The following is a 14,126-nucleotide window of genomic DNA, read 5'->3' as shown; positions in this document are numbered from 1 at the left end:
CGTGCTGTCCCGCCTCAGTCTCCCCTCCTGAACCCTGGTCTTAAGCACCTCCCCTCACTGGGCAGAGGAGGCCGCACGAGGGGCCAGTGGGGCCTCTGAGGCCTCGCGCGCCAGGCTGTGGCTTCTATCGCACAAGGGGGGGAGCAGGTGGCCGGGTCAGGCGGGCGCTGGCCCAGGGCTTTGCCTGCCGATGAGGACGGGCCGTGGGGGTCCGAGGGCCACAGAACAGGACCCGTCCCACCCCTGAGCCCTGGCTTCACGGCTGTGAGCGGGCGGCCAGTCAGGGGCTGACCTCCTAGGTCTTCCCCAAGGGCCGCCGGAGGTGAGGGGACCTGGTGTGGGAGCCTCAGATGCCGCCCAGCCGCGGACCGCACACCCTCACTCCGTCCTCAGCACCAGCCCCGGGGAGCAGCCGTGCCGCGTGCTGGCCGCCCAGGCCCAGATCTTCCCTCTCACGGGCGGCCACAGGGGCCCAGGCTCCCGTGGGCCCTGCCCCGCCTCGATGTGTGACCCGAGCAAGTCACACACCCTCCAGGGCCCCGTTCTCTCAACAGGCGCGTGGTGTGCAGAGCCGTGTGCCGGGCCTCTGAGCCACCGTCATATCCCCAGCTCGCAGAAGAGCAAGCTGAGGCTCAGATGGGTCACGTGCCCCCCGCGCCACCAGCTCGTGGACCAGAGAACTGAACAGACCCCGAGACCTCTCACGAATGCTGGGGTCGCAGGCAGGGGCTGCGCTGACAGGGTGCTCCCCTGTCCCCAGCGCCCACTCAACCAGCCTTTGGACCAGGGTGAGTGAACGAGCCCGTCCACCATCCCCCCCTCCGGGTGGGACCGGGACCATGATGGCCTCCCAAATGCCAGCTGCACCAGCGAGGTCGCTGCACACCCGTGCGCTGCAGGCCCCGTCCCCTGCCCAGGCCCTTTCGGGGCCACTCCCCGGGCTCACCAGCCACTACTGGATGCAACAAGCCCACCGACTGCTGCCTCCCAGACCACACCCCCACGCCTCCCCCCAGCCCCCGGCCCCCGCTGTCCGCCAGCTGCCGAGCCCCCCAGGCCCCAGCCCCCGCCAGCCCCCCAGCGGCCCAGCCCCCGGCCCCCGCCGTCTGCCAGCCCCCCGGCCCCCGCCCCCCGCAGCCTCACCATGTTCATGATGGTCAGCACGTAGCTCTCGACCTGCGGCTGCCCGTGGTACTCCACCATCTTGGCGTCGGCAACCACCAGGGTCTCCACCCACTTCTCCCGGCTGACGGAGCGCTGATGCAGGCGCCTCGGGCGCCGCCGCCACTGCTGCCGCTGCTCCCAGCGCTCTCTCCGGGCCTCCGGCTCCGGGGAAGCTGTGGGCCCCGGACGGGGTGGCGGTCAGTGCCAGTCGGCTGGCCCGGGGCCTCGCGTCTCCAAGGCCTCTCCTCAGCACCAGGATCAGAGGCGAGAGGCCTGGACTCCCACTGCGGCCCCACCCCGGGGGGCTGGCGCATCCCAGCACACGCGGACCCCAGAGCCTCGCCCCCTGCCTGGGGTACCCACTCCGCCGGCCCAGGCTGCCCAGATCAGAAGAGATGGCACATCTACGAAACCAGGAAGACCGAGGCCCGGAAGCAGGGCTCTGGATGCCTGTTCCAGCCAACGGAGTCCCTGGGCTGGGGCACCTTACGAGGCTGGTGTGCCGGCCGAGCTGTCCCCAGACCCAGCAGCCGTGGCGGGCAGCTCTAACCGGGACTGGCCAGCACTGTGGCCACTGTGCCGAAGAGGGGCCAGAGATCAGTGACTCTGGGCGGGGACCAGCGTGGGGGGGAGAGGGGATCCTGGCGAACTGCCCTGGTGGCCTGGCCACCCGAGAGCTTCAGCTGCCCCAGCAGCGGGTGAGGAGTGGCTAGAGGGGTCAGTCCAGGGCACCAGCTGGGGAGGGCCTGGCAGGCAGAGGCCTCAGGCCCGTGGCACGTTTGGAAGACACAGGCCACGGTGATGTGTCTGTCAGTCTGCCTGCGTCCCTTTGGTCCAAAGGGAGATGGGCATGGAGATGCTGACAGAGGCTTCTGGAAAGGTGCTCCATGCCTCCAGGCCCATCCCCTTCCCTAGAGCAGGCGAGGGCCATACCTTGTACCCCACAGGTGCCTACAGCTCCGGAGTCCCCCGGCCCCGCCTCCCGCTCCGGGGCTTGGCGCTTGTAGACCACGTGGGGCTGGGCGTGGCCAGGACGGGCCCGCACCCCCTCCAGGGGCTCGATGAAGTAGTCCTCGTTGGAGAGCCGGAACACACCTGTCTGGGAAAGGGGCGCAGGCTCACACAGAGAGGGAGAGCAGCCTAGGGCCGTCCCACGGGTCCCCGAGGCCCGTGCCGCCCGGCCGAGCCCACGCTGCTCCCCGCACCCAGCTGCCCCCAAACCTGTGTGCTTCCCCCGCTCCGGTACTTTGTCGCTCTGCACCCTCCGCCTGGCGCGTCCCTCCCTGCCGTCTCACAGAGCCAGGGCCTCGGGGCTGAGCTCAGGAGCCACCAGCCTCCAGAGAGGCCGCACACGCCCACCTCGCCCCCCACCCCATTAGGAGGACATGGGAGCAGCCAAATCTAAGATGGCATCTTCCACACAGTCCCAGACGGCTGTTTTGAGCCGGGCAGCCTGTGTCCGGCACCCAGGCCATTTTCCATGTTCCCTGCATGCCAGCCATTGTGTCGTCCCGCAGCTGGCCGGCATCCCCATCTCCCGGAGGGGATGAATCACTCCAAGGGCAGCTCTCCCCACACCCCAGCCGCGGAGATGCTCACAGTCACCGGGACATCCTACTCCCTGGGCCCGGGGCCCTGCGAGAAGGGGAAGCCGGCAGGCGTGTCTCGGGCACATCGCCTGCATTCAGGGCGCGGGAGAGGGAGGGGCCGTGGGAAACGTCTCTGGGCAGCCCGCCTCCTCCCGAGGACGCTCAGGGCTCCGTCAGGGAAGCATCCCCTGCAGCCCCCTGCCCCTTGGGCTGCCTGGGGTCAAGAGCCCCGAGTGCCAGAGAACTGCCTCCCCCGCTAGAAGGGCTGGAGACCGGTGTGAATGTGGACTCCAGCACTGGGGGGCCCTGGGCCAGTCCCCCTCCGAGCCTGCTTCCTCGTCTGGTACCGGGACTGACACGCATATGTGCAGCTGCTGCAGATCCAAGGACACTGATGAGAAAGGGCAGGTGGGCGCTCGCAGGTCTGACGACCCGCAGCTGTGCTGTGGGCTCTCCTTAGGCCTGTCCTGCTACAGCCGCGGGCGCCTCCTGAGCAGTCTCAGCTGAGAGCCCTCCCTGGGGTACCCACATCCCCACCCCCACCGGGGGGAGGGCAGGGCAGGTCACCCAACCCGGGGCACCCCAGCCAAGGGAGACGACCACAGCGGCAGGCAGCATCACATCCACCCGAAGGCCTGCCCCCCTGGGGCAGGGGACAGGTGAGGGCACGGCCCAAAGGGCTCTGCGGGGGGCACAGTCATAACTGAGGTCGCAGAGGAACAAGGACCACGCGGCTCCGGGAGCTGCCGGCCCTACACAGGGCTCTCCAAGTCCGCGCTCTGCTCCAGACACGCACACCCACTGTCCGGCTCCGTGTTAGCAGGGCCCGCGGGCGCTCGGGCTCCCCGAGGCCAGGCCGGCCCGCGCCCCCTCACCAGCCCGGAGCCGCCCCGCGCCCCCTCACCAGCCCGGAGCCGCCCCGAGGCCGGGCCGGGCCCCGCGCCCCCTCACCAGCCCGGAGCCGCCCCGAGGCCGGGCCGGGCCCCGCGCCCCCTCACCAGCCCGGAGCCACCCCGAGGCCAGGCCGGCCCGCGCCGACTCACCAGCCCGCCGCAGGCGCTGATGGCCGCCAGGCCGCCCCGCAGCTGCGGGTCCCGCACCTCGCCGAGCAGGTGGCAGGCGGGCGCGCGGGCGCGGATGTGCGCGCGCCCCAGGCCGCCGCGCCGCCGCGTCTCGCTCACGAAGCCGGGCGCCAGCAGGCGGGCGTTGGCGGTCAAGTTGAAGCGCAGCGGGCGCCCGCGGTACAGCAGCTCGTAGAAGGCGCGCGCGGCGCGGCGCGCGGACACGTCCCGCTTGCGCAGCGCGCGTGGCCACAGCTCGTACGACACGAAGGCGCCGCCCGCGTCCACGCGAACCGGGTGCACCACGTCCAGCGCCGCGCGGCCGTCGGCGCCGCGTCCTGCGGGGAGAAAACCGGGCGCGGCCGGGGCTCAGGGCGCTGCCCCGCCCTCCTCCGCGTGCAGCCCCGCACCCCGCAGTGGCCGCGTCCCTGGAAGAGGCAGCGCTCTGCAAAGGGCCCCTGAGGCCATGGCAAGGTCACCCCTCAGCCTCACCCCGGCCACACCTGCGTCCGCCCCCTGGGGTGCAACACGCGGCGCGGGGTCTCCTTCAGGCCCCGCTCAGAGGTCTCACGCCGCTTCCCCGACCGCTTTAGTGTAAAACTCACTGGCCTCCGGTGTCCCTGCTTTGCTTTGTCTGTTCCCCACAGCACACGGGACATGCCACCTGCGTACCCTTTCAATCATTCTTTTCTCTCCGCCTATTTTCTCCCAACGCAAACTCCAGGCAGGCGAGAACCTCTATGGTCTTTGTTGGAGACCTTCTGGGCCAGGGGGTCCTAGGACTCTGAGCACTTAAGACTTAGTCTCTCGGGGAGTGAGTGACCCTGCAGAACCACCTGCTCCCTCAGGGCTGGCGGGAGGGCCAGTGACCTGGCCACCGCATGCAGCAGTGCCTGGCCCGCTGACCCGCCGGCCCGCAGTCACGGCCGGGGGACTGGATAGCCTGGTGGACTTCAAAACGGGCCCTCAGTTGCCTGAGGGTTCTGCACGTCCCTCCCCGCCTCCTGCGCCGGGGAGACCACCCAGATGGGTGGCTCCCCTTCAGCAGAGCAGCTCCGGTTCATTTGAAGAGAAGGTCCCAGCCCTGGAAGATACCTGCAGACCTTAGCAGAACCTGTCCTCTCAGATTTCCAGCCAACGCCAGATCCCCAGCCTTTTCGGCCACGGACCCCTCCTCAGAATAACACTTTCTAATGCATAAGGTGCAAATGAGTGCCAGGAAAACCGATTATACTGAAACACAGTTATCAAAATAATGTTAGAAGTGGGATATAGAATTACATGCTCTTCGTGAACGCATTAAGCAAGATCTAAGGGCAACTTTACGGTAATTTTGAAGTGACGAGAACCAACCTTATCTCGATACCTGCGACCGTGATGAGAGAACGACATTTTGGTTTTTTGCCCCGATAACAAACTCACAGGTGCTGCTAACACCACTGTGCTTTGGTGCCAATGCGCGTACTTGAAGGAAAGGCAAACTGAGGTAATAAACTTGAAGATTTAGATCTTCCCATCCAAGTTCATGCATCCTTTCCGGTCTCCCCATGTCCCTGGGGCTGCAGGAAAGTCTGCAGACCACTTGTAAAGAAGGTAAAGGGAAGTTCAGAGACGTGCACTGCCGGCCTGAAGCCACACAGCGAGAGCGATTGAGCAGAGACCAGGCTCCAGGTTTTCCAGGAGGCTCCGGGCTCTTCAGGAAAACGGCTGTACATTCCCGACAGTCAGTCCCGTCTCCCGGCCACTGACAGGAAGGAGCTGCACTACATCAACTTCTTCAGTCTTTAGCTACCAGACCTAGTCTTCAAAAGAAATGTCATGTGGACGCAGACACAGCAGAGCAGCGCCGCGGGGGTGGGGGCAGGGACGCGGGGCTGCCGCTCCTGTCCTCTCCACGCTCTGCAGTTTCCAGGCTCTGGGGAACAGTCAGGAACTGGCCCATGTGACGTTTCTCCCAGCCCTGCGTCCTGCCCTGACCATCGGAATCCCAGCTGCTCAGGACGGTGGCCCCTCGGGCAATAGGCGTGCCCAGGCCCCCTGCAGAGGGCGCACCAGGGCTCCCTCTGTGGCTGCCGCGAAGTCCGGCCAAGCTGCAGAAACCTCTCGCCCGATCCCACCAGACCACGTGCAGAGCGCCCCGCACACAGCAGCGGCGCACCCCTGCGGAGGACAGGTCGCACTGCCCACCAGCGCGTGCCAGCCCTCGGGGGCAGCCCAGGGCGCGTTCTCAGGCGAGAGGCAGACGCGCCGGGTGACCCAGGGCGGTTCTGGGCAAATCTTCCCTCCCTGGGTCCTGGAGGACACTCGTGCGAGGATTTTCCAGACTTCTCGGGTAAGAATTTGCTAGACACGAATTCCCAGGCCCCATCCCCACTGAATCAGCATCTCCAGGAAATGGGACCAGGAAGCTGGGTTTTCACCCAGAGCCTCAGGGGACCGCGCTCATCAGGGAAGTTAGACGATTTTGCGGGGGGGGGGGGTGCCCTTGGCGGAGCCGCAGTGGGACGGACGGCTGGGACAGGCTCAAGAGTGCAGAGGCCCGGGACCGGCCGGAGACAGACCCCAGGCCCGGGCCCTGGCACCCCTCCGTCTGTATTTTCTGCATCTTCCCGATCCTTCCGGGGACTCTGACGTAACCTAGCACGGTTTGAGGGAGGCTCCTTCTCTGACGTCCTAAAAGTGCCTTTGTGGCTCCAGCTTCACAGCCACCGCCTGCAGACTTGTTTTCTGTGGGCTTATTGATCCTGTCAGTTCACTGTCGCTTGCATGGATTTTGGAAACATTTCACCGGTCGCCTTTGTTTAAAAATTATGATATTGTACAAAATTTTCAGTTTTCAGCTTTTCTTGAAAAGCCGTATCATCCATCCCCTTCAGGCCTAAATTCCCACGTAGCAGAAGGGGGTGGAGCAGGGACCCCACCTGGGAGAGGGCCCCCACCCCCCACCGGCCTGCCCCACGGCCCCGTATTGTGTCCCCAACTTTAAAGGCAGGTTGCCTTTGGCCTCACAGTTATGCTGTCTTTCAATGACCAAAGAAGTCGATTTGTAACAAAGACGGGAGAACAGGAGCTGGTCCCCCACCGTGTTTGCCCTCTCGCCCCGTGCGTGGTAGTTGGGGTGTAGACGCTGACCCTCATTGTGAGGGAGAGTGGGGTGCTCCAAAGTCCAGGAAAATGCACAGGACACCGTCCTTCCCCTCAAATCAGAGACATGGGCAGAGGGCACTCATGGTCCTCGCCCCGGCCCTGTGCTGAGAGGCCCCGGCCAGGGGAGGGGACGCCGCAGAGCAGATGGAGATGAAGACAAGCCTCACCGGAGAGGGCAGCGTGCGAGGCGGACGACACACACAGGGTCCTGGCTGTGGACGCCGTGCGACGGACCCCGAGAGTGCGAGATGCCACAGGTGCAGGCAACACAAGACAGTAAGCTCTGCCACGCGTGCGTCTTGTGAAATGAGATGACCGAGCGAAAAGATCGTGCACGGTCAAGACTGTGGCTTTGGACAGAGAAAGGTTCAGGCCCCAAGCCAGCCGCACAGTGGCTGCTTCCTGGGCGGTCACCATCTGCTGCACCAGGACTTGCTCACCAGCACGGACAATCCAGGTCGGGAACGGAAGGAGGGCCCGGGACAGACAGGTGGGCAAGAGGGCTACATCCCAGGGTCTGAGGAGGCTCCCAGGCTTGGGCGGCCATGGCCGAGGCCACTAAAGACCGTAGGCAGTCGGGGCGCCCGGGTGGCTTAGTCAGTTAAGCGTCTGACTTTCGCTTGGGTCATGATCTCGCGGTTCGTGGGTTCGAGCCCCGCGTCGGGCTCTGTGCTGACTGCCAGCTCTGAGCCTGGAGCCTGTTTCAGTCTGTGACTCCCTCTCTCTCTGACCCTCCCCTGCTCACACTGTCTCTCTCTCTCTCCTAGAAATAAATAAAACATTAAAAAAAAAAAAAAAGACCGTAGGCAGTCACAGCAGGGCGGCTAGAGCGGCTGGGGGTGAGGGTGCGCAGTACAGGTGGCGCCCCCGCTGACGGCTGTTGGCGTGTGATGGGGAGAAAGCCCCAAGCACTCACAACAAGTGTCCCTGGGGAGGGACCCGTGTCCCTGGGAGGTGCAGTCCTGCTAAGAATCCCTGCTCTTGACCCTGGGCAAACTCCGCAAGACAGATTCAGGGCAAGTTACCCAGGAGCAGTCTGTTAAATTCAAAACTGCGATGAGGGCCAAGGAGAGAGACAGGCAGGGAACCGGCCGCAGGATCGGTGCTCAGAGCCAGACCGCCCGGCCGGGAGCTCGGCTCCGCCCCCCGCACCTGTTAGCCGGGGTGGAGGGACTCCAGCACCAGACTCCGTTTCTCCCTCTGTACAATGGGGACGATATCATCGGACCTGCTCTCTCTGGCTGTGGGAGAGCCCGACGGGCTGGCACGCAGGTGCCGAGGACGCAGGAGGCACACTCATCACACGCAGCCAGGTTGTAACTGAAAATTAGCAGGAGCCGCTCTAAAGCATACTCCACTATTTCTTAAAAGCTTGTTTTATCTCTTTGCCTAATGGCTGAAGAAAATACGTTTTAATCAAGAAAGAAAAATAGAGGCTCCTGGGTGACTCAGTGGATCGAGCATCAGACTCTTGGCTTCAGCTCATGTCATGATCCTGCGGTTCTGAGTTTGAGACCCGTGTTTTCTCTGCACTACTAGTGTGGCACCTGCTTGGGATTCTCTCTCTCCTCTCCTCTGCTCCTCCCCTGCTCATGCTCAAGCTCTTTCTCGCTCTCTCAAAATAGATAAAATTAGTTTAAAAAAAAAGAAAAATATTTATAGGAAGTTAACTCTGCCACAATTTTTATTTTCTTCTTTTGTTCTGCACTAATTATTTTTGTAATTAACTTATATTGTTTTGCCATTAAAATATGACATAAACGGGCAGAGTGTTACAAAGCAAACAACTCTTTCAAGGCCTCCTAAAGCCGACCCCGGTGGAGACCCAGTGGCTAAAACTAGCGCCGCCCAGCGCTTTCAAGGGGAAATTGCGGGCTCCAGTCTCTTAAAAGGCACGTGGGGACACTGGCGCTGGGCAGAGGGATACGTGCGGGCACGTGCAGCCAGATGGCCACTGGTTCCCTGCCAAGGCCCTCTGCCGGGTCAGGAGCTCTGTTCCGGGTGTTAAATACTTTGAATATCATCCCTAGGTGACAGAACTGTCACTTTGCAGCCTCTACCAGAGAAATGCCACCAGGGTGTTTACCCTCACCTCTCTATCAAGAACCAGAGTTACAGTCCAGCCCTTGAAACGACCTGACCCAAAGCTCATGCCAAAGGTAAAAATCAACGAGGGTGTGTGTGTGTCCGCGGGGGTCAGACTCATCCTCCTCAGGTCTGCCTGGGCGTGCCCGCCATGCACACGTGTACGTGCACACACAGCTCACGTGTGCAGTTCAACGTTTTGGTGGGCACGTTACAGGGCCCCAGTGCCAGCAACCCCACAAATCCCTTTATTTGTCACAGAAGAAATCAGGCTACGCCTTCCTAGAAGTGCGCCCAAGATACGCCCTTCTGGTCTCAAAGAAGCTAGTGTTCAGTGGGTGGAGGTCTAGGACGTCTGGGCAGCTCTAAAGACCAGGATACAGCTCCGCAGCCCCGGGCCCCAGCCCCCGGAGCGGGTGCAGAATCCGGAGGCCCCTGAGATGTACCCACGGGGACCCCAGAACAGACGTTCCACGGGGGGGGGCACATTAGACGGGAGGAGGTCCCTGCCCTGTGTCCACAGGACCCACCAAGCTCTCCCCAGTCTTACTGGTTCTCTGTGGCATTAACGAAAATGACCACCACATGGTAGTTGGTCACTCTGCCCTGTGCTAAGCAACTGACAGCATCTCAGTCCTGGCGAGACCCCGGTGAGGGAGGTACCCCTGTCCCCACTTGACTACAGCCCTGGAGGCGCAGGAGGCTGGCCAGCTTCACCCATGGGTCTGGCTTCCAGTGCGGTGGAGACGGTCCTGGCTCCCCATTCTTCCCACAGCTGCCAGGGGGCCTGGACCAAAGTCCCCTGGGGCAGTCACTTCCGGCGGCCTCCTCCCCCCCCCCGCTGGTCAGTCCCGTGGGTCCCCGCCCTGGGCAGGGGGACAGGACTCTGCAGTAGCTAAGCGGCGACCTGGCAGGCCACCCTCCTCTCTGACGGGTCGCATTCTGTCACCTGCCTGCAGGGCTGCTGAGGACTGAGGACAAATGGGACCTCCTTAAATAGCTGCTCTCTCTCCACCCCACACACAGGCTGCTAGAGGGAATCTCCCTAAAAGCCTGCTTTCCTGAGCTACTCCCCTCAACGGCTCCCCAAAATCTCTAAGATCTGATGTAAATGCCTCCTCCTACACCCCGCCCCGGGCGCTTTTCTAATCAGTCCCCTACTGGGGAGGCAAGAGTGGGCGATGCCCAGCACGCAGGCCGCACGGCCGGGCCCCGCCGCGGGGACGCCCCCACCCTGCAGCCCGCCCAAAGTTCATCCCTCCCCGGTCCCTCCGGGCTTTGGCCCCTCCTGCCCGCTCGGCCCGCGTGGCTCTCTCCCGGCTACCCGCCCGGCCCCCACTAGACCGGGGCTCCCCGGGCGCAGGGCCAGGGGTCCCCTAGACCCTCGGCTCCGACCTGGGCCGGCGGCCGCGGACGCGCCCGGAGCTCCGCGGCCGAGCGAGGGCCTGGACTCTGGCCAGAGGCTCGTCGGAGGCAAGCCGGGCGGGGCGGGGAGAGCCGAGCCCAGGCCGGGAGACCAGCTCCCCTCCGCTGCCCTCCGGGGCGCCCGGGCGCCCGCACACTCGGGGGAGGGGGACAGGAAGTGCGGGGGTCGCGCGAGCAGGGCCCCCAGCGCCGCCGACCCCGCGCTCCGGCCCGCTGAGCGCGGGCGGCTGCTCCGCGGACCCGGCGCCGGTCACGGTCCGCACCGAGCCCTCCGCGCGGGGACCAGATCCCGGCGGGGGAAGGGGGGGAGCCGTGCCCTGCGCCCGAGGGCAGAGGGGCTTCCTCCGGGCACGGGCAGGGGGCGCCGGCCGCGCGGCTTGACCCCACGGCCGCTCCGGGTCCGCAGTGCCCCGGACGCGCGGAGGTGGGGGGCGCGGGGCCGGCCGGCGGGGAGGGGCGGCCACCCACCTGGTGCGGGTCCGGGGTCGCCGGGCGCCACCGCGCAGAGCAGCAGGAGCAGGGGGCGCAGCCGCGGCGCGGGGCTGCGGGGGCCGCGGGCGCTGGGGCGGCGGGGCATGGCAGGGGCGGGCAGCGCCGGGGCCCCCGCGCGCGCTCCCGTCCGTCCCGTCCGCTCGCTGCCCGGTCCGGGTCCGGCTCAGGACATGCCGGGCCCTCGCGCCGCTCCCGCGTCGGGGCCCGGCCAGCGGCAACAAAGGCTGCAGGGCCCGCCCCCTCGGCGGCGCCGGAGGCTCCGGGGACCCAGGGCCCGACGGCGAGAAGGAAAGAAAGAAAGAAAGAGAGGAGGGGAGCGAGGGAGGGCGGGAGGGGGCCGCGCGGCCGCCCGCCCCGCCCCGCCCCGCCCCGCCCGAGGCCCCGCCCCCGCCACCCCGCGGGCCCCGCCGGCCGCTGTTTGGGGGCGGGCCCGGGGCTGGCCGCGCGCCGCGCCCCCCGACGGCCCGGACCGCCCCGCCGGGCCGCGCGCGCCCTCTGGCGGCGGAGCTCAGCCGCGCCTCTTGGCCGCGACCCTCCGAGTCCCCAGAAGCAGCTGGAATTTCCGGAATGCGTCTTCCCTGAACTGCGCTCCCTGCGCCCGGCAGGGCGGTGGAGGCCTTCCAGGGACCCCAGGGTGGACCCTGCTCCAAAGCAGGCTCAGGAGGGAGGCCCGGCCCGTGGGCGGCGGCTCCCCGCGAGGCTGGTCCCGCAGCCCTAGCCTCCAGGCTCAGTCCTGCACGGCCTTCAGGTTGGCGTGGGGCGCAGCAGGGTCCCCCGAGCCTGGAGGCCGGCCGGCCGCAGGCGCGCGCCCAGCCATCCGTCCTCGGTGGCCGCAGCCCTTCCCCGGGGGCGGGCAGGGGCCTTCGCTAAGCCTGGCCCTGCCCAGGGAGCTCCGCGTGTTCGTGGGGACGGCGGCGGTCAGCCTCCCTCCGCGGACCAGCCCTGGCAAAGGCCGCGCCCCCCTCCGCCCGGGCCCTGCACCTTCAACCCTGCTGTCCCCCAGGGGACCCCGGTAGCACGTGGCCTTGACGTCATTTCCAGTGGCTTCCCTCCACCTGTGCCACCGGCTCCCAGGGCCTCAACCTAGGCTGTGTCCGCCCACCTGTCCCGCCTCTGAAAACAGGATCAGACGCTTGACCTTCAGACGGGATCCTGCATCTTTCCCGCCCTCCCCAAAGCCTCATAATTACACTGTGTTTTCCTTCTGCGGTTCCTCGTCACCTTCTCCCTCTCCCCACCTACCGGCCCTCTGGATTCACCTGACTGCTTTCCTAGCCACATGCACTGCTTGACCCCTGCCCCCCACCTCCGATTCCCCCCACACACACACCACCACACCCTGCCGCACACACCTCGCCCCATGCACCAAGCACCCAGAAGCCTCCAGCCTCTGCACACAGCAGGGGGCAGGCCCCTCAGGCGAGGGAGGCAAACGCTCCGGCCAGGGCTGCTCTGTGCTCTCCCTGCTTCCCAAGGACCTTGCTCTGGGTGCCTGGTCCCCACAGCTGGTGACCTCAATCTACAGCATTCTGCCCTCCCTCCCTTGAAAGGCACTGATACTACCCCTCCATGGCCGGGGTGCTCCTCTGCTCCCCTTCCCAGCCCCACTTCTCCTGGGGCATCTAGACTTCTCCCCCCCCCCCCCCCCCCCCCCCCCCCCCCCCCCCCCCCCCCCGTGCCCCAGGCTCACCCATCCTGCAGCCTCCGTTCTGGTGCAAGGGCCCCTAGGGCCCCTCCAGTCTTTCTCCCAACCTGCCCTGAGCATCCCAAAGGTGCCCCCACCCCGCTCTGCCCCCATCCACCAGTCATGGCACCAACCACATGGAATGGCCGCCATTGCTCACGGGGTCTGTCAGTCCCACCCACTGTGAGCGGTCAAGTCAGGTCTTACTGGCCTTTGTGACCTGGCCCCCCAGCACAGTAAACCCGAGAAACCAAGAGGATCCACAGAGGGGACACACAGACACAGCTCCCCCCGCCCCAGGGCAGCCCAGGAGCGTGTGTCTTTTTTTTTTTTTAATTTTTATTGTTTTTATTTATTTTGGAGACAGAGGAAGACAAAGCATGAGCAGGGGAGGGGCAGAGGGAGGGAGACACAGAATCTGAAGCAGCTCCAGGCCCCGAGCTGTCAGCACAGAGCCCGACGCAGAGCTCGAACCCACAAACTGCGAAATCATGACCTGAGCCCCCAGGCGCCCCTGGAGCATGTGTCTTCAAGCCTCGGGCTGACAGCAGTCCACACCTGCTTCAGTTCAGGCTGAGCCCTGACCTGCGCTCTGTGCACACCCTGTGTGCCTTCTCCGCGCCCCTCCTAACAAACATGCTGGACACACAAGGCACAAGGCATGGTGAGGCTTAGTCTGCACTCACGACATGAGTAATAACCCAGCTGGAAGAACCCCCCAAATTCTGGAGGGCCAAGAGTGCATTCTGGAAGGCAGCTATGCTCGCCACTTATCACCAGCGCTGCACACGAGTACATTTTGAACAAAGCAAGAGATTTGATTTTGCAGTATGTTTGATGTGATTGTAATTGTCCAATTAAAGAGTCCCTCTCCCTAATCTTGACAGAGAATATTTTATTAAAAATTTTTGATGTTTTGGGGCGCCTGGGTGGCTCAGTCGGTGGGGCGTCTGACTTTGGCTCAGGTCATGATCTTATGGTTTGTGGGTTCGAGCCCCGCATCGGGCTCTGTGCTGACAGCTCGGGGCCTGGAGCTGTTTGGATTCTGTGTCTCCCTCTCTCTCTGACCCTCCCCTGTTTATGATGTGTGTCTCTCTCTCAAAAATAAATAAAACATTTAAAAAAATAAAAATTTTTAATGTTTTATTTATTTTTTGAAGGGGGGGTAGGAGGGGCAGAGTCAGAGGAAGACACGAAATTGGAAGCAGGCTCCAGGCTCAGAGCTGTCAGCAGAGCCCGACGTGGGGCTTCAACTCACCAACAGTGAGACCGTGACCTGAGTCAAAGTCGGACACTCAACTGAGCCACCCAGGTGCCCCGAGATTAAATGATCACTGTGCTAAGCACCCCAACATCCCCAGTGAGATTTGCCTTTGCTGAAACCGTACCAGAAACTGATCAAACTAAATGAGAATCTAAATGTATTCTGCTTCTAGATATCCATTTATATATTGAGAGATTGTTTACTTTTTTAAAGTT

At 64.3% G+C, this 14,126-nt stretch overlaps 1 protein-coding gene across 1 annotated transcript in view; it reads right to left on the bottom strand.

The window, feature by feature from the left end:
* Nucleotides 1–11,097, bottom strand: part of ADAMTS7 (ADAM metallopeptidase with thrombospondin type 1 motif 7) — a 36,365-nt gene extending 25,268 nt beyond the window's left edge. The window contains exons 1-4 of the mRNA XM_039216794.1: nucleotides 10,940–11,097; nucleotides 3,797–4,152; nucleotides 2,098–2,263; nucleotides 1,144–1,337 (exon numbers count right to left, since the gene is read on the bottom strand). Of these exons, the coding sequence (XP_039072725.1) occupies nucleotides 1,144–1,337; nucleotides 2,098–2,263; nucleotides 3,797–4,152; nucleotides 10,940–11,048 (825 nt within the window). The 5' untranslated portion in view covers nucleotides 11,049–11,097. The remainder of the gene's footprint in view (nucleotides 1–1,143; nucleotides 1,338–2,097; nucleotides 2,264–3,796; nucleotides 4,153–10,939) is intronic.
* Nucleotides 11,098–14,126: the final 3,029 nt, after the last annotated feature.

This window comes from Hyaena hyaena, unplaced genomic scaffold (genome assembly GCF_003009895.1).
Source record: "Hyaena hyaena isolate Hyena2069 unplaced genomic scaffold, ASM300989v1 scaffold_13, whole genome shotgun sequence".
NCBI lineage: Eukaryota > Metazoa > Chordata > Mammalia > Carnivora > Hyaenidae > Hyaena > Hyaena hyaena.
This window is presented reverse-complemented; position numbering and strand designations above follow the sequence as displayed.